Source organism: Etheostoma cragini, chromosome 10 (genome assembly GCF_013103735.1).
Source record: "Etheostoma cragini isolate CJK2018 chromosome 10, CSU_Ecrag_1.0, whole genome shotgun sequence".
In the NCBI taxonomy this organism is placed as follows: domain Eukaryota; kingdom Metazoa; phylum Chordata; class Actinopteri; order Perciformes; family Percidae; genus Etheostoma; species Etheostoma cragini.
Window position 1 is genome coordinate 18,387,634 of NC_048416.1, and position 19,729 is coordinate 18,407,362.

The following is a 19,729-nucleotide window of genomic DNA, read 5'->3' on the forward strand; positions in this document are numbered from 1 at the left end:
CAGTAAAGAGTAAACTATAATAAGTATAATAAACATCAACGGTTCTGTACGAATATGCTAAGATACTGTATATACACAGTATGAACATGTGCATGCAGTTACAGTAGGCAGTATCACATAACATAGTATTTAATGGTTAGACTACTGGACATAGCTATGTACATTTACTTAGTGTCATAATACATTTTGTATATTGTTTAAATGGTATAAATCATAGTTTTATTGCATCATACCATTCATATTCCATATTAGTTTGTTAATTTTGTACAATCATTCATATTTATAATAACTATAAGCACTATGCTGCTGTTTACACTATCTGGTTAGATGCTAAAATGCATTTTGTTGAGTCAAATTTATACTGCAATGACACTGAAATTTAATCTAATCTAAGTCAAATTTTCAAATACTATCTGAAACAAAACATTTTGTGGCTGCACCATAAAGTGAAATAAAAAATTCTAAATGAAATAAAAGTCTGACATAAGTTGAAATTTTGTAAAATATGAGTGAAATCAGAAATGATGGGGTTTTTATCACTGCTTTGCCACACAGCAAGTGTGTTCTAAAAGTGAACCTGCTGGTGGAGCTGTGTGGTAGACCTCAAAACATCCTATATCCCTTTTTCCATCCCTGGTGCCACTTCTATTTATTTTTCAAAGCATAAAAAGAGTTAAAGGAATGTATTGGAAAGGCACATTAACAGTTTCAATCTTTTATTTTTATTTTTTGGAAAACAGCATTTCTCAAGTCAAGGCCACCTTACCCCCACAAGAGATGATTATATTAGCCGTAGCTACAACATTGCATGCATTTATTCACCTTGGAATGAGCTGTGTGCAAAAAGCACTAAAGAGGAGGGGGAGTGCAATAGAAAGTGCTTGTAAAACATTTGGAACAGACATCGAATGTGCAAAATGATGGTCAAAAATCATGGATTGAGAAAGTCTCTCATCCTACATATTTTCACATTTCATTTTTGGCCTTGTATTCGTACAACTTATACCTTGACCTGTGAAAGGAAAGCACTGTTTATCAGCTTTTTGTGTGTCCACTCTGTCCTGTGCTCAAACTCAAATAAATGGCTAGTTGTTGAAGTGCACAATGCACAAAACACTACAGACTGTATTATCCTATTTTTGTTCTCAGGCCACACAATCTAATGGCATTTTAAAGGCCTATTTTATAATACTGAATTCTGGCCATTTAACTTCTTCCATCCAATGTTTCTAAAGGAGTGGCCTCTTAAATTCAGAGATGCAAGGGAAGGTTGCAAATAATCAGTCCTTTAATCCAATGCCTGATTTATTCTGAGTTAGCCTAAGAAGCGCTGCTTGGCCCCACAAAGGAAAACTAAAACCTTATAAATCCACTGAGTTGTCAACTCTTGTAATTCCCTGTATGACTAATTTTGGAAAAATACAGCTGAAATGGCTGCAAGTAAAGGCTACGAGTTGTCGCTAAAAGCATTACATCAAGAATTAGTTTCTGAGGTGCAAACATGACTAGACATTAGGAATGTTTGACAACTACCAAATATGATCATAAACTATCCAAGTGCTGCAGTCTTCTTAATATTGAGATGTGTACAAACAGCCACTCAGTCACATTTTCTAATGCTTATTGTGTTTTCTGTCTGTCTGTTTTAACACCCTGCTTATTTATTCCATGCATGTTTTACACTTGCAATGTTTGAGTGGCATAGTGTTTTCTCACCGAGTACAAGGTCAACGTATAATTCAAATATTTAAAGCTAACTCTTTGGCTGACTGGTCGCTAATTTTATTATTATGTTGTGCGTTTTTTGTTGTGCGTTTTAAGTATGCAGCTTTAAGTATTCCAATAGTGTCTTATCTTTGGACTTGGAAAATGTTGCAGAATATAACTTACTATATATAATTTCCCTAGAAGAGTCTAGTATCAAAATCTACTAAGTAAAACTCGCTTCCATCAAGGAATAAACGGCAAATGAGATTCAACTGAACTCCCATTACATGCGGCTGCCAAAATCTACTGTGCTATATAGAAAGTGCATATGGAATTTCTTCTTTTACTCTGCTATGTAAAGCAACTTTGACCTGGAAAAGCGCTGTACACATTTAATGTATCATATTGTTTTTAAGGCCACGAAGTAAAAAAAATATAGCCACAAAAAAAATATGTATAAATGTAAAAACTTTAAAGCCAGCACTTTTTATGGTAATGAAATATACTGCAAAAGCTCTGTTTGAAAATCACCCTGACTACCCATGTTTGAACAATATACAACCAAGAAAGTGTATTTAATAAGTTTGAAGGTAAACATCGACTTGTCTATTAAGACCAATTGTAAACTTGTAAAATGGTGGCAGTGTCAATTCAAGACATGAAGTGTCAATAAGAGGGATTTGGATGGTTTAACTCCCTGCAATTGCCACCAGTGAATCCAGTCACCTTTATAGAAGCCTGGACTTGAATAGGCCGAGTAATGTGCATTATATAGATGCTGGTGAATTAGCATCATGTTTGAAACCTGTGCCGATGTGGTTGAGCTGCATGTTTGTTCCAATGGGTGGCATGATAAGGCTTTAGTGCTGAATGTGTGCTTGTGTTGTGTAGCATTGCATTGAGATTATGAAGGTCCAGAGGTCTTCTAACTGGATTTCTTCAGGCTACTTGTGCCTGTGCCTCTCGACTTGTTCAACACCACTGTGGCCTGAGAATAAAAGAGAGGAAAAAAGGGAAAACAATGAATGTGATGGCATACTGTGTAGTGTTTCTTGCAATAGTCATTGACTTCCAGTTTTGATGTTGATGTTTGATCCACCTTATACTTATACTTGTGTCTGTTACCTAATTACATTAACATTCTTATCTTAATATGTTGCATGCTTTGTCCTCTTCTACTTGTGTGTTCTATACTTGTACCTTTATATTGTTACTTGTAACGTTCGTTATTTTGTTACCTGCCTAGGGACTAAGGATGTAAATTAGCAATCTAACCCCGGTATGTAAACATCTTGTATTTTATACTAATTTTCATTAACGTGCTTTGTCCCTATCAAATACATAAAAAAAAAAAAGTCTACATATGATTTAAAAAAATCTCTTGTAAAAGGGGATGCAATAGTTTAAGTCACAGTGAAACAAATTCCACGTGCAACAGAATATGTGGTGGGGGTTAAGTTACTTGAGGGATTTAAATTATTAAACATTAACATGTGATTGGATCAGTCAACAAGGGTGTGGCTAAAAGAAAATGGCAACTCGAAGTGAAGCTGTAAAGAACTCTTGGCCTTCACCAGAGACTGCATAAAATATGAACATAGTCTCCCTGATGTCACCCGTATGTTTTGGAAGAGCCAAAATGAAGCTCAGAGTGGGCAGCAGTCTATGCTCTCCTTCTGTGACGGCAGCCCACCTGTCACTCAAAGCAGCATGATATTAATTATGCAGAGCTTTAAGCCTTAATATAATTTAACCACATTCTGTGTTTTCACAGGAATAAAAGCTCATATCCAAACATACACCTCCTCCTGTGCTATTGCTCTGCGAGCTACCCACACAAGCTGTGGTTTGATACAATGGGCAGGCTTGGTTTGTCGCCTCAAATCACAAGTTGATTAAGTTCAAGATGAGTCATCAGAAATATTTTTAGGCTTTGCAGCAAGAGAAAGGAGAGGGACTTTGATATTGATATAAAATTTTCTTTTAGAACCCACAGATATTTGTCATCCAACTCTGCAGAGATACATCTTTTGCCTCTATTAGCCTATTGTTTTTTATACACATTTACCGTGTATGGTTAGAGTCACTACTCCTATTGACCTTGTTTCAAGAAGGAAACGAGCTCTGATAAACCCACTGTATGCTGTACTGTATGTATCCTTTTCAGCACCAAGAAGTAGACAAACAAAGTTAGCAAATAGCTGGTGAACATTGTCAAGCATCTAGCAGGCTAACTCTTATGGGATGATTGGTATGCTACCCAGTACACTCAAACAAAAGTACTTGTCAGATTATCTAACAGTTTAGGAAACCCCCTCCTTTCCATGTGTTTCTCAAGTTGTTACAGGTTTCAAGTTGTGACTATAATTTAATTTTTTTTTTTAATCCAGTTTGTGTCCTACAGTACATGACTCTAAACTAGCACTGAAATGTAACTTTTTCTCTACATATTAAATTGTTTTGGTTACCAGTTTTTTGGGCAGGTGAGTCAAAAGATAGATATCTACTAATTTCTCTAACTGTGGGATTGCTGGATGCCGTTTTTGCTCTTCCAAACATCAACTGCTCCCTATAGTAACTTTTATGGGTACTTGTATTTGTATTAAGAAAAGAATATAATGACCTAACTTAAAGCCATACAGACAAATCAGCCTGCGTATTCTTACCTGCTCTAGGACAACACCTGCGGCCTGGTCGATAGCTCCCCCTACAGTTCGGTACCGACCAGAGTAGCGGATGAAGGCCCACGTCAGCATCGACATCATGACCACACCCAGTGTACAGTCACACACCAAGGCGAAGGTAGCCAGGCCAACGAAGAGCAACACACCTGACAGCACGTAGAGGAAGCACACCAGGACAAACAGCACTGCAGGTGTCCGGAATGCACTGAAGAGATTTTTTGACTTTTATAGCAAAGAGAAAAAGAGATGATTTATAAATAATATCAATGCCATACACAGTGATAATAATGTACTACAGTCAGAATAATTTTGAATTGGGAATTAACAACGTCAATGTTTTACTAACTGTACACAATTGGAGAATGTACCAAGTGTCTTTTTGTAAGATTCAGGTGTTTATTTCAATGTCAAACAGGCACAAAGGTTCCATCATGTTTATGTAGTGGTCTCTTACCGCATTGTGCTTGCTGAGGGACTGCCACATTTCCTCCAGCTCCTTTTCCAGCTGTGCTTGGTAACGGTTACAGAACTCTTGTCCGCCCATCTTTTTGGTCGAAGAGAAGTTGTGAAGAGCCTCTCGGCTGTAGAAGTGGTGCTTTTCCTCCAGAGAGTCAGGAGCCACGTAGGGCAAGTCTCCCCCACACACCTTCAGGAGGAAAAAAAAAAGAAACGAAATGTGAGAAGGAACGTTTGCAGGCGGGATTAAATGAAAATACCACTCTTATGGTGTTTCTATGTCCCACAATGCCAACCGGGATAAACACACAGAGTGAAGAGGTGTAGCACTGTCTTTCACATGTAAGTGAACCCACCTTCTCCATGTTCTTGTGATACTGATCTTTGGCTGTTGCCACGGCTGCCAGGTTATTGGCCTCTGCTGTAGCCTGGCAAGAAAAAAAAAGGCATATGTTTAATGTATTGGAGTGAAAAACAAAATGATCCATGCCCCTAGTACAACATTAAAACATTGTGGCATATTTAAATGTATGTTGGTCTTGCACATACCATGAGCATAGTCTTTGGCTGTGGCAAGTCTTCTCCCTGGTAAATCTTGATGTAAGCCTGGTAAACCAAAGATTCCAATATTAGATGTAAAAAAATGAATAACAGTTTCGGGTTAGCAGGAAAACTCAGATGAAGATGTTACCTTGAAGAACTCGAGCAGACCCCGGCAAGTGACTTTGTTTCCATTTATTTCTTTCTCAGCCAGACGATCGGGATGCAGCAGTTTGGGGATCAGGCTCTTCAGCTCCTCTTTAAACTCCGGGGCAACCACTGACAAAATAAATGTTCCAAAACTCAGGACAGCTCTCAGTATATATGGGCTACTGCTAAATACTAACCTTAAACACAGTAAATAGCATGGAAAACAGGGATCTTACCATTAAGCTGTCCCTTAAAAACGGGGCTGGTGGCAACCTTCAACCCAGGGTGAGGTAACAAGAAGCAGGAAATGCTGGTGAAGCATGAATGGATGTGATCCCTCACTGTTTGCAGCTCCTCATGTTGGGACTCATTCACCTTTAAAAATCAATATTAAGGTGAATTCCTAAAGTCAGTATTTAAGATAAGCCAATTGTATTTATTATTTTCTGCCAAATCAAAAAGTTTATTGTTTATTTGGGCATGTGTTTGGTCTCTTATGTCTGTGTGTGTGTGTGTGTGTGTGTGTGTGTATATGTATTATTTGTAAGCTGCAGACATCACTCTTACTGTTGTGTTTTTATGTTTACCTCCTTCCCGTCTTTCTTCTATGTGTTTTTTTTGGGGGGGTCCTGGGACATGTTCTGATGTCTCAGCATATTGTTTGTAATCTTTAAATAAAAACATTTGATCACAAAAAAACAAAGAAATAGTTACCTGTAACCGTTTATCCAGGAATTTGTCGCCTCCTTTAAAACCGTACTCATATTCATAGGGGAAGCTCCAGTCTCTGATTAGGAACATCAAAGACTGTAGGAGGCAAATTAAAAGTTGTTGAATGAAAGATAATACATTTGTATTAATCACAAAAAACAGGGAAAGAACATCAGCAACAAATGCATTACATCTTGGGGTTTCTCTTACCTGGAAGGGCTTCAGAAAGATCTCATCCATGGCAAGACGACCATACTCTGTGAACAGCTGTTAGGAGGACCAAGATGCAAAGTTACAAAGACGCAAAAATCTGGAGATCACCTCATGTTAGGAAGCGGTATAACTGTCAGACCCTTCTGTCAGATGCAGAAAGGCTTCTTTTAACACTTTTACATTCACTTCCTGTCTTAAAAATGCATCACTAATCACATCAAAGCAGGTGTTTTGCATTAAAAGACATGAGTTTGACTCTTTTCACACTAATGTAAACAGACCTGTAACTGCTGCAGATCGTCCTCTTGTATGTTCTGTGACAGATTGTAGATCTACGAAAGAGAAACTATGTAAGCGTACATTACGAGAATAATGAGAAATTAATAAATAATCACTGATAATCAGAGATCAGTTACCTGTATTGAGCTGGTCATGGTGCTGAGTGCAAAGATGGTGGCACAGTCCTTCACGGTGGACTGGTTATCAAAGGCACCCTGAGTGTCCATCAACACTACTGCCACCTACAGGACACAAAACGCAGCACATGACATTAACCCCGGGTGTGAGACTAGCTATAAGAAAAATACTTCAATATTTGTTAGAAATGTATGCGTTGAAATGCTGTTAAATTGAATAAACATCCTTAAAATTACTTAAAACATAAAACTCCATAACACATGACATGATCTGCATTGATGTAAGCACGCAGCCTTGGTGGTGTTGTGTTTCAGTGCTTCACACTGCCACCCAGCCGCCTGGAGTGCATACAACATTGAATTTCACACACTTTTGCATCACCATATGCACACAAATCCCCCCCCCCCCCAAAAAAAACAAAACCTTGTCTATATGTAAAATAAAAAGTTATAACGCAACAACACTTTTGAGTTTTCTCTTCAGATTGTTTCCACGTAAACATAGCCTTAGTTCTTAAGTCTCTAGGTTCCTTGATTTTACTGTGGGTTTTCATTTACATGTAAACATCCGACAACACACATAAGGTACATAAATAACCAAATATATTAGGCATGTACCTCTGTTCCATTACTCTTTTTCATGAGGAAAACTTCACTCCACAGCTGGATGCCTGTTGTCTCTGGTTCTGAACCCCCTCGCCAAGAAAATCCAGTCAGCGGCTCATCATCCTCACCCAGCCAGTTTTCATCATCCTGCAGAAATACAAACAACACTTTCTCTATCAGTCAGGGGCAGGCTGGAGCTTCTCTGGCAAACTCTGTGCTTTTTCAAAAAAATAAAAGCATGCCTCAACATGTAGGTCCAATTATCCTGAAGAATACAACAGCAGCTGCAGACATTTTACCCTGAGCTAATAAAAGAAACTCCAGCTGTTCTGCATAATCCATACACACAATCTAAACACCAAGTCAATCTTTCCAGACAATGATATATTTGTGTCAGCCCGCCAGAATGTCGATGTTGACCGCAACATATTGATTTTCTATTTTCTCTTATATTTAAATGGGTAAAATCTTATTTTAAATACATTTGTTCTGATTACCCTCTTCCCTCAACAGTGACAGAAGTTAAATTTATAACTTACAATATGTTTGAAAAAAAGACTGAAATGAAGAAAAGAGTCAGAAGATTGTCGTTGGAAAAACACAGCAGAATGCTAAAAATATTATAGTAAAATTTGTATTTTCATTACTTTTTTCTGTGCTTATCCCAACATCTTAGTGAGGTCATGATTATCTCCCTAATGAGCTATTCATTTACCTGCACTGGTTACATGACAGAAACATTCAATTGTAGAGTTTGGCCTGATGGTGGGACTAAAGCAAAGGTTAATGAATTACTAAAATCAATGACATTTATCAATGAGCAGAGCAAATGTTATGCCAAGCATGAGGTAGGTTTACAAGATATGTCCAAAAAAACAACTGATGGACTGAATGACTAAATTCTCAAATATTCCAAAACTAGTTAGTTCACATGTTAACACAGGGATGGGTGTTAACATGACATTCAACCACAGACATCCAACCACAGACTGCTCTAGGTTATCACACCTTCAACATAGGTGGAACAACTAGCCAGTATCAATAGCACTTGTCAGTTAACATGAAAATATTTCAGCATCAAATAAGTCCCCTTGACTGGTCATGAGCTCTAAGTACAGTAGACAGATATGAGGAGTAAGATATAATAATAATAATAATAATAATTAGTATCATTATTATTATTAATAACTTGTATTTATATAGCACCTTTCAAGAAGACCAAGGACACTTCACAGAATTACTGTGGCTGAGCTAAAGGACATTGTAGGCTATGGTAAACAGGTGGTGTTTCAGGAGTTTTGTTAAATATGTCCAGGATGTAGCATTTTGGATATCTGCCAGGAGGGTGTTCCACAGGGATGGGATAACACTAAAGGGTCTGTCTCCAAAAGGTACAGAGTCTGGTGTGGGAATTGAGAGCAGGTCAGTGTCTAAAGACCACAGGTTTGAGGCTGGGGTGTATGGATGGAGGACCACACCAAGGTTGTGGACCTCAGAGGATGAGCAGATGGGGTCCAGGATGAGATCTCCAAGCACAGAGGCTTGGGGCAGGTCTTATTGACCGGAGCTGGATCGGCGCGTGAGTTGCTAACAATGACAAATTGCTTCCTGTGTGAGAGGTAAGTTTGAAACCAGGACAGAGCTGTGCCAGTAATACCAAGGCGATGGGATAGGCAGTTGAGGAAAATGGTATGGGAGGTTGTGTCAAAGGCTGCGCAGATGTCGAGGACAATGAGCATGCTGGTAAGTTAGCGGTGGCGAGTAGATCATTTGTGGTTTAAATGAGGGCGGTCTCTGTACTATAATACGGTCTGAATCCTGACTGAAGGGGTTCATAGAGCTCATGGTTGGACATATTCTGATGGACTTGGGTGGCAAATTATTTTTCCAAGATTTTACCTAGAAAGGGAAGGTTGGTGATTGTCCGGTAGTTGTTTGAATCCTCTAGCTCCAAACCTGGCTTCTTTGGGGTAGGGGTGACTGAGGCAGTTTAAAAGTAGGTGGGTACTATGCCAGATTCCAAGGAGGAGTTGATGACATCCACAATGATGGAATGTCTAGAATAGTGCAACACTGAAAGATCACGTTACTATGCAACTCACCTTTCTGTACATGTAGCGGAGCATGAAATCAAGCAAGAAGCTCTTGCCCTTCCTGAAGGCTCCGGCCACGGACAGCACGACCACGTGTTTGTCTCGGACCTCAGGAGCCAGTAGAATCCGAGCCAAAGCCTCGGTGTCTAAAGCAAAGGAGTGTTCCTCCTTACACACTGTGACGATCTGTACTGGGCCTGGTTTAGTCCCCATCCTGGTACTGGTCCCTGTGAACTTCACAGACAAAAACATCAGGTTGATATTAGTAGTGGAAAAATTCTAGAGCTTCAATTACTATTTTTGTTTATTTTTTATTTATTTTTCAATTTCATTGATAGTAGTAGTCTATAAATTGTTGCAGAAACAAACAAATCTCCCCAACAAATATGATTTTACAATGACGCATAGAAAAGGAGCAAAATACATTTGATAAAGTAGGAATAATTCATCTTTGACCCAACACAATCATCAAACATTTGCTAGTTACAGTTTTGTTAATGTGTAGAAGTGTCTGCTTTTCTGCATTTTAAGTTAGAAAAAAAACTTTTACAATAAGTTGTGTGGCTGGTCACATGCAGCAAGACATTGTTTAGGCTCTAGTTAAACGCTCTTAAAAAAGAGCAGAAAACATTCAAAAGTGACTCTTTCCAGCGTCACTAAAACAGGAGATTTGGACGATGATCCAACCAAAAGCTTTTTACTCAATCATACCATTTCTCCTGTGCCTGGTTAAAATCAGACAAGCACTGATCTTTCCATTAGACACAATATTTAGCTTTGTGTGAACCCGACTGTGGTACGCTCTTATGGGTGTCATGCTGCTTGCCTCCAGCTAGTGGATTCACCATGCTGTCCAATACACTGTTCATTTTAGCCGCCTGAATGAACTTCATTGTTGTTGCTCTTTGAGGAGGACGTCCTTTCTCCCACGATGACAAAGGACGGGGAGGTGCTTCCATAACACAACAAGGTATGTGTGGTTACACACCAACAAAAAAAAAGAAAACACCCAAAGCTCGCTCTCTCCTTTCACCAAAAACCCTCAAAAAGGTGTGGCTTTCAGTAGCACATGCCAGGCATTTCTATGCAGTGATTGTGTTGCAATATAGAAAGCAAAAAATCTGCAGCTATGCGACAAAACCATGTACAAACCATTTGTAATCTGCCAGCACTTCGTTATGAGAAAGTAATGCATGATCCAAGCTAACTGTACAGTCCCTTCTCAATAATTTCCGTTGCTTGATCTTAGCAAATGCCACCTAACGTTGACAGCGTTGTTGGCTACCCTGGCAATACTTGTACCTGTGTTGCTAAGCTAAACAAATCTCTATCGTTAATCTCTATACAAGAAGCTCATATGACCTAGCTGACTAACTAACGTTAGCTAAAGCTAATAACTATCGACAGACTATTTTGCTAGTTAACGGCAGATCGTTAGCTAATTGCCTGTACGTGTACTCAAACAAAAACAGTAAAAAGCTAACACGTATCCGTTGTTAGCTTTCAAAGGAACCTAACGTTGCAGCAATCTTCTGCTGCCGTTTTATGCTGTAATGTTACCTTTGGTGTCTTCAAACAGCTTCAAGACAATCTCAAGATCCGAGAAACGACTAAAGTGTGACTTTTTACATTGGAATGAAAACAACTACGAGAACTTTTTTTTTCTCTCTCTACGAAACAGCCTGCGCAACGTCGCCTGATAAATGTAGTTTTGGTATGGTTTCCTTGCTTGTACTTCATTCTGGCGAGGAACTACTAGAGAACTACGCTACCCAATGTGCCTGCACTGTCTCATCGCTGTGGGAAATGTAGTTTTTAATGTGAAGTTACGAATACGGAAGTCCCTGACAGGTATTGTAATACGAACACAAGTTTGGTGTTTTGCATGCACACAAATCAAATGTAAAATATTTCCGTGGATGAAAATGACATTGTAGCTTAGCAACATGTTTTTTTATGGAGAACATACCATATAAATATCTAGCAGACTGTTTGGTCCAGAGGCTGTACCGGTAATTGTTAATGCCTCTAATAGTTTAACTTGTTTGTATAAACAACAACATTGGATGCATGATGGAAATAAGATATCCTATAACAATGTTTATGGTAACAAACTGCAATGCATCCTAAACGAAACTGAACATAAAAAACAGGTAATTTAATTCACAAGAACGGCATGACAGATATTATTTGTTAGCGTTCAAAATCTAACTCTAATTTACAAACAGAAATTCAGTGTACCCTGAATTGTCAAGTGGTTTAAATGGCAGTGAGTTCATTTTGCATTTTAACTCAAAATTCCAATCAAACTATTCCTGATTGAAGACAATTTAGCTTAGCTTACAAGATCATATATCTAGGTTTTAAAATTCACAAACATGTAAAGACATTCACTTAACATAAAATCATGTACAAAAAATCAATTCTAGCAAACATTATCTGAAGAATGACAATGGGTGTAAAGAAATTAATTGAGAAATACAATTGAGAGTACTTATATTGTTGTAATTGAGAAGTGCTTTCCCACTTTTTAAGCGCAATCTACATTTGCAACTACATCATACATTAAGTATTTTTTAAGTATTATACTCAACTATTTCAAAGGCAGTATTTTCTCAATAAGTTACAGTAATAGGGGCAAGATACTCATCTTAGGTTTGTTTGTAATTTGTTTTCTTCATAAAGTAACCCCCATGAAAACCCTTTTATAAAGAAAATATGGACACCACTTTAAAGAATTGGAGAAGAAATGTTTGTTAAAACCTGTTCATATTGAAATGGTAATCAACGCTATATTAATCTTAACTTATTAACTTTTTAACTAACCCTAACTTGGGAAACATCTTAATTGAGAAACATACTTCTACTTGAGTTAGAAACACTTTTTCCACCCCTGAGAATGAACTTGTGTTAAAAAAAAAATCACAGTGGAAAACCTAATGTAATGCAAATCATACTCTATTAATACTTTCCCCTCAGTTTTGAAATCTCAATGAATAATTTTGTCCGCATTTTTCAGTTCAACATTACACTCGCAAGTCTTTGTCCAGGATGTGATTATATGTATGGGATAGTGATAAAATCAGCTTCTGCATTGAAAGTGCCTGAACACGTATGTGATCCATTGTCTGTTAGTCCATCAAAATGGTGATCTACTGTATATTTTTACCTAACTACAAAACAAGCCTTAGGGCAGTGTCAATGTCTCAGGGAGATGCAGCCGATTTGCCAAACATTATCACTCCATCCATTATCACTTAAGACTTTAAAACATAAATCCCCGTTTATGTTGCTTTGTTGAAGTATTTGCTTACAAAGAATTGAAGCATTGCATCAGTTGTGATTGTTAAATTGGACATAACATTAATATCCACCACCTGCTAGGTCCAGCAGTGACCCAGCTGCCTCCTGGGCCTCGGCATCAAGCTGAAGGATCTCCACAGTCTCCAGGTCCAACTCTGTGTCACCTGGCAGGACCAGGTACTGGTAATGGTGAGACTGGTAATAGTGTAACTCAATATACCCGCTGTCTGACAGGGGGTCCTTCTCCATCTCCTCGCTGATCTCCTCCTGGTGGTATTCAACTGACTCCATTGTTACAAGCTCCTCGTGATCCGGAGTCAAAGGGCATGGTGGGTTTTCAGAGAAAGTTGAATTATCAGTGGTCAGGATTTGGGATGAGGGCGTGGAAAGAAGGGTGTGAGAGAGAGGATCTGCATGAGAGAAAACAATACATCAAGCAGAATATGAGTCAAAAAGTAATGCATTAATAACTTTTTTTCAATCAGGCTGGTCAAACGACCAGTTGTCAGATTCTTTAGCGAGCACGTTGGCCCGTATAGAGCATAGGCTCGGAAATAAAATGAGGGGACATAAAGGAGACTAAGCTAGGCTATTGCTGAGTTGCCAAGGTAATAGAAGGTTGTTGCCATGACAATGGAATACAAACACAGGAACAATGTTGCATGTTGAGAAAGCTGCAGACAGGGAGAAAGGCTGCAGGTAATAAAAATGTCACAGAGGGCTGTTACTTCATTGATGAAATATTGCTGACTAAAGAAAATCATAAAGGGTCAAGTTTTTGTGCTAATTAAGTGACATGAGCCTGCTGTGAGTCTCCCCTTATCACTAACCTGACATTTCCATAGAGTCGCACACTGCAGGCACCCCAAATTCAGCTCCTTCCAACCTGCACACAATATGGCAAGACAGTTAACTACGTACATGTGTTTTTTATTTGTTTGTTTAAAGCATAACTCAGTGCAAGTGTGTGTCATTAAAATGTAAATTATTTAACACACAAATATTATTTTATTCACTGGTTAGAAAGCAATATCACAAAAGTAATATTTTGTTATCTGTCCTTACATGATTATTTTTCTTCCAACCAATCAGTGAATATCTAAAAAAACAGAAAATAGTGAAAGTTGCCAATTTCAATTTACAAACACCCAATTCTTCTCACATTTGAGAAGCTGGTGCTAGTTTGGCATTTTTCTTGGATAAGTGACTACATCTACTATTAAAATTGCCATTTCATTTTTTTGCAAACCAATCATTTCACCAATAATATTTAGTATTGACTTTTTGTGTATGGTCAAACTCATCTTTTCAAAGAGTCAGTCAACAAAAAGTGTATACATTCTTAAGTCATCAAGTACATACAGTATACCTACCAATTTATGGAGTTAATGATGAATATAAAAGATTAACTCCTAATGAAAATAATTTGCAGCCTTGTTGCACAAACAATGATGTGATTATACTCACAATGCAGGCTTATTTAACAAATTGATGTTGGTGCTGTGATAACTGTGGGTCTTCCTCAGCACCTCGAGGAGCACCGGTCGATACTCGGGACACACACACCACAGAGATCCCTTCCCCACTGACTGAAAAAAACATACAAAAACACTTGAAACATTTCAGTGGCCCATGCAACTCTGACCCAGTAGACCATGTAACAACCCTTAAAAAACTTGTGGAGTCCATCATTTCCATGTAGGGCAGTTTAGTTGCTGGCTCGACTACTGAATATAGTGTGTTGCTCAAGGACATTTCTGTCCTATAACCTAGGCACAATCTCTCCTCATTACATGACCTGGTTGCTATAAATGTGGTAAAGAACAAGTGTTGTCCTCACCTGGCTCTTGTCCCTCTGAATGCGACGAAAGCTCTTGCTCAGGGACAAGTTGTGTCGAACCGAGTTCCTCCAGCCTCCAGAAGCTGTTCTGTAGTAGGGGAAATTGTTCACAATCCAAACATAGATGTCCTTCACTGGAAGCCTCCTGTCAGGTGAGTCTTCTATTGCCATGAAAATCAGACTACTGAAGGAGTACGGTGGCTTGGACGTGGCAGAAGGAAGAACTTGGGTAGGTGCGGAGGACTCTAGCTGAGGCAGTGGCGTCATTTTGGGAAGGGGCTGCAGCGGTAGGAGGTTACCTCTCTGATGCAGCCAGTTGAGGCAGGTCAGGTCATCCTGGTCAGTTATGTTTGCAGGAATGAGGCACTGAATGTTTTGTCCCTCAAAACACTGAGATGCTGTGCAGTGTAAAAGAGGCGAGGAAGAGTCACTAGACTCTCCTGTTGCTGGAGAAAGTGAGGTAGGAGATGGGGGGAATGAAATAGGTGAAAGCGGGAGTGAAACACGGCCATCTGAGCAGGTTTGCTGCGGCGAGGAGGAAAAAGGCAGGGACCCTCCAAAAGTGGAAGGACATGGTGACGAAGGTGGCAGTATATGAGAGCTATTCTCCATTTCTCTCCCAGGAGGAAACTTCCAGGGTCATACAGCTGTACCACGGCTGGAAGACATGGCAGAAATTAATTAAAGTTACTGCTGAAAGGAATGATTAGTGCAAATCAGGATTAAAAGTTGACAAACTGCTGTCCATACCAACTGTATATTAATAATATACTGCCCTTTACTGTTTATTCTAGTACTTTGTACAGTACTTTGCACTTTACTGCGTTTTGCACTTCTGTCACACTACATTTCTCAGGACATACTCGGTGTTGTGACAATACCGTTGAATCTCATCTAATTAAATCTAAAAGTTGTCAACTTGCACTCAAGACAGAAATCAAGGCGAGTCAGTTTTATTGTTATAGTGAATATATCAAAGGTTTTGGACTAAATGGAAAATGCGGTAGAAAGTAAAAGTATTTCAGTTAAATGTTAGCTAGCCGTTCCCCTCTGATGAGCATCCCCTAACCAAGTGTACAAAGTCCAAAATGTTTCGCGCAGTAACGTTACCATCTCCCGTTTTAATACACACAAAACGTGCCCACTGGACAGGTGGTCTATTAAAAAGTCGTTGTTACTCGTAGGTTTGTTAATAACAAACTAAGGGTAGACTTATTGCGTGTAAAAATCAAATTAATAGCGCGATAAAAGTTAGTATGTGATGCCACATGGCTCTGCAACGCAGTTCAGGATGCAAATGGCGGAACAATATAAAGTTTCATTAAGCCAAGAAAGCCGCCTTTTCTTCTCACAGGTGATGTTAGCTACTGCTTCAAAATGCAGAATATTAACTTGTTACTCACCAAATCACCGAAACGATAATCCTGGCAGATTTCAGAGTTTATTAAATGTCCAAAACACGTCGCTCAAGAGTTAAAGGTGAAATTCTGGTGTTCAAAACTAGACTCGGAATCGGACACCTTTTCCTCCGTGTTCTGTTACCGTCCGAGGTCTCCATGGAAACGAAAAGGACGCTTTGCAGTGTGCGCGTTCCAAAGCGCGCTCCCACAAAAAGACAGTCTCACACCAACCGAGGGGAGTCAGACAGTGTCCAAATCCATCAAGACCGTAAAGTAAAAAAATAGCAATACCCCTTCGAATGTAAAACACCTCATTAATTACACTTTACAAATTGCCAGTAGAGAAAGACGTATTCAGATTTTAGCAGTGTAAAAACAGTGTTACAAGTAAATATCCTGCCTTTAAAACTGTTAACGAGTATCAACGAGGTGTCCTTTAAATATCAAATTGTCATAGCAGCTTGATGAATGCTTTTGTCGCACAATATATCATACTATTTGATCATTATTACTAATGCATTTAGTCCAAGCAGCATTTTATTGTTGTCGCAGGTCAAGCTGAGACCAATTCTAACTTTTTTTTTTATATCAATAAACTGTTGGGTTGTTTAAACCATAAAAAATGCATGTTACAAGTTTGTGGTTTGTGTGTAAAATCAGGGTAGCTAGTGACTGTAAATTCCAATTCAAAAATAGTCTTTTTCAGAAATGTAGTGAAGGTGAGGTATTAAGTAGCATAAAAGGGTAAAACAGGTTAAAGGGATACTGTAGTTTAGTACTTGAGTTAATGAACTTGGCTAATTTCCACTATTGCAAATAGCTTACTGATCAATGCCAGCTCTACTTATGCATGTTTGCATGACACACCCTACAATGCACTTGACTTTGTAATTACATACAATGGATGATACTTGCTGTTAAAATAACAATTTCCCCCACGAAACAAAATTCCTAAAACATACTGTAAATTCCCACAAAATGAAAATTCTAATGCAACACGCCAGCAGATTAAACTTGGGCATAAGCACAGTCATTCTAAGTTTATTTATTTTAGTTACTCTTCCCCTTTGACAACAATTGTAAACTTTGCAACAAATATATGTCAATCTCATAGACTGTTGGCCAAATACTAAACTCTGGTACCATCTTTAGAAATTAAATCATCTTAACTCACTGTATTACTCAGAAGAAAAAAAAGAAATCAGATACAACAAATATAAAAAATGTCTCAGAAACTGTTTGAATTGAATACACAAAGCTAAATATATTTATTTGTTTTCTACAAAAAATTCAAACATTGTCATGCTCTTTTTCAAATGTAGATAAATAAAATCCAAGAATGACAAGACAAAGGGGGATAATGCAGCAACATTACCATACCGGACAAAAAAAAAAAAGGTACTTTAATCATGTGTGTATGTGTTTTATGTCTAGGTGGTATGTGTACTGGCTGTATTGTCTGGTGTAAATACTGTAGAGACACTTGAACTGAATCAGAGTAATGATTAAACAAGCCCTTTTGTTCGAAGTTAGATGGCCAAAATAAGCATTTGTCAGAGTCACTCTACACTAATGGTGAAAAAACAACTTCCAGTGACACCTTTTCTGTGTCACACTTTGAAACCATTTCATTTTTAACGTGTCCATCTGACAAGTTCAACACGCGCTGCAGTTTAACACCGTCTGCATATGTTTTAAGTTTACTGACAAAAAAGCGTATAAAGGCAGGTGTATAAACACTCAATAACCAAATGTTTGGGTCCAACACACTTGGACTTCAGGTTATTTAATGCTTCACGGTCACCTGACCAAGTGAGAGGTTAACCAATATATGATGATTGGCTGAAACACTGCAGTAGCCACAGTTATATAAAGGCGGAATTGAGGTTTGGCACTTGATCCAGTTACCATGGAGTCAGCTGAGAGAGAGGGAAGGATCTTCATTTTCAGAGATCGAACCTAAGAAGAAAGAAACATCTTTAAACGTGCAATATCACGCTAACATAAAGTATGTTTTTCAGTATATCAACATTATAGCATACATAAAGTAGTAACTACATGTACATTAATGCAGTAGATCATGCTGAATAATGCAAAAACCTGATGTATTTTGTTGTATCAATAGACATCTATCCTATCCTAGCCTAAGGATTAGTGTGTATTAGCTGTCCTCTTTTTTTTTGTGTATTCTGTATATTTGTTTTTCAGTCTTCTCGTTTTAAACACAGAGGGAAAGAACTATTGAGATGGGGAAAACAGAATCAAATATTTAAATATATGACCTACTCTGATTATAATTAATTACAATTACAATTCATCGGGACACAAAATACTTACAATGAAGAACATAAGGGCACAAGAGGACCAGGCAAGAGCCACGTAATACCCATCACTGCCAAACAGTAAACCACATAATACTGTGAAGATCATCCTAAAGAAGAAGCATAAAAAAACATATTTATACTGTTCTTCAATATGAATGAATGTACTCAACATGGACATTGTTAGAGAATTCAGACATTGCTGAATCAGGATAAATGTGTCTACATCTTTGATTTAACAGCTATTTGATTTAGTTATAATACGAGTTTAAGCTTTGGTCTCAAACTAACCCTCACAATGATTGGCTTTGTCAGCAAAATAGAATTATATTCTTCTTAAGAACCATGACATTTACCCAACATATTTGTATCCACTGTAGGCAATGAGATCAAAGGTGGAGAGGTCGCTGTGGACTGTCAGCAGGTACAAACTCAACAACATCACCAAGACCTCGATGATGATCCACACGAGGGCCGTGCTGGCACACAGTCCAAGCACCTCCGGACTGAACCTTTACACAAAGACAATACACACTCCTATTATCTTAACTTAATTGATTCCAAAAATATTTACTGTGAGTCATAAATTAAAATTCAGATTAAGGAAGAATAACTCACCGTTTTTGAATGCCGAGGGCCATTCCAGCAAGTAAAATGTAAGTAATGAAAGCCATTGCTTAAAGACAAAAAGTACACTTAATACATTATGCAGGCATCACAAATTGCTCTGCTATTGATTATTTTATATGTATAGACACTTACTCGGTATGTAAAGATCTGGTGCATTCACATCCTGTCTCGGAGTCAGTGGTGTGTCCCTATGGTAACGTACTTCCCAATCCTACCAAGAACACATAAGTACAGTATGAATCATCCTGCAGAGTCTAATAGTGTTATATGAAAATTATGCATTTTTTCCCACTAAAAGGTCTACTACTTAGCTTACAAGATCAAAAAATTGGATTAGACTATCATTATATTAAAAAAGTTACTTTACATGTCCTAAGACATGTCTTGATTAAAGCTAAATGATAAATTAGGAGTATCAGCAATGGGATAAGTATTTTAAGTAAGAATGGGTGAATACTGCATAGCAGAACATTTGTAAAATATTACACTTACACAAAATAACATGCCATAGTAAAAGTACATTAGGAAAGTTGCCTCTTTAGTATGCAGTTTTGTGACCCTGGTCTTGTAGGGTGAGTTTGTACTCTACACTCACCGGCCACTTTATTAGGTACACCTGTCCAACTGCTCGTTAACACTTAATTTCTAAGCAGCCAATC

The 19,729-nt window shown here is 38.2% G+C and overlaps 3 protein-coding genes across 5 annotated transcripts in view; all 3 read right to left on the reverse strand.

Moving 5' to 3' along the window:
• Window positions 1-699: 699 nt before the first annotated feature.
• On the reverse strand, window positions 700-11,396 carry atl3 (atlastin 3). 2 transcript variants are annotated; one of them, XM_034883463.1, is made up of 14 exons: window positions 11,137-11,396; window positions 9,586-9,810; window positions 7,496-7,630; window positions 6,878-6,982; window positions 6,743-6,793; window positions 6,459-6,515; window positions 6,252-6,344; window positions 5,774-5,912; window positions 5,539-5,666; window positions 5,397-5,453; window positions 5,204-5,275; window positions 4,846-5,037; window positions 4,374-4,613; window positions 700-2,695 (listed from the first exon to the last, which is right to left on the reverse strand). In XM_034883463.1, the coding sequence occupies exons 2-14, from the start codon at window positions 9,787-9,789 to the stop codon at window positions 2,633-2,635; spliced, it is 1,536 nt and encodes a 511-aa protein (XP_034739354.1). In that variant the 5' UTR covers window positions 9,790-9,810; window positions 11,137-11,396; the 3' UTR covers window positions 700-2,632. The 2 variants fall into 2 exon arrangements, with proteins under 2 accessions (XP_034739354.1, XP_034739355.1); XM_034883464.1 differs by having other exon boundaries at window positions 9,586-9,803; window positions 11,137-11,272.
• A 317-nt stretch (window positions 11,397-11,713) lies between these two features.
• On the reverse strand, window positions 11,714-16,376 carry si:ch211-145o7.3 (forkhead box protein N2). Of its 2 annotated transcripts, none has more exons than XM_034883114.1 (5): window positions 16,131-16,376; window positions 14,720-15,377; window positions 14,347-14,468; window positions 13,710-13,765; window positions 11,714-13,289 (listed from the first exon to the last, which is right to left on the reverse strand). In XM_034883114.1, the coding sequence occupies exons 2-5, from the start codon at window positions 15,329-15,331 to the stop codon at window positions 12,940-12,942; spliced, it is 1,140 nt and encodes a 379-aa protein (XP_034739005.1). In that variant the 5' UTR covers window positions 15,332-15,377; window positions 16,131-16,376; the 3' UTR covers window positions 11,714-12,939. The 2 variants fall into 2 exon arrangements, with proteins under 2 accessions (XP_034739005.1, XP_034739004.1); XM_034883113.1 differs by having other exon boundaries at window positions 16,123-16,376.
• Window positions 16,377-17,363: 987 nt separating this feature from the next.
• The window catches only part of yif1a (Yip1 interacting factor homolog A (S. cerevisiae)), a 6,127-nt gene continuing 3,761 nt past the window's right edge, over window positions 17,364-19,729 (reverse strand). Inside the window, exons 6-10 of the mRNA XM_034883118.1 lie at window positions 19,203-19,281; window positions 19,059-19,116; window positions 18,797-18,952; window positions 18,457-18,550; window positions 17,364-18,078 (exon numbers count right to left, since the gene is read on the reverse strand). Coding sequence (XP_034739009.1) covers window positions 17,920-18,078; window positions 18,457-18,550; window positions 18,797-18,952; window positions 19,059-19,116; window positions 19,203-19,281 — 546 coding nt within the window. The 3' untranslated portion in view covers window positions 17,364-17,919. The remainder of the gene's footprint in view (window positions 18,079-18,456; window positions 18,551-18,796; window positions 18,953-19,058; window positions 19,117-19,202; window positions 19,282-19,729) is intronic.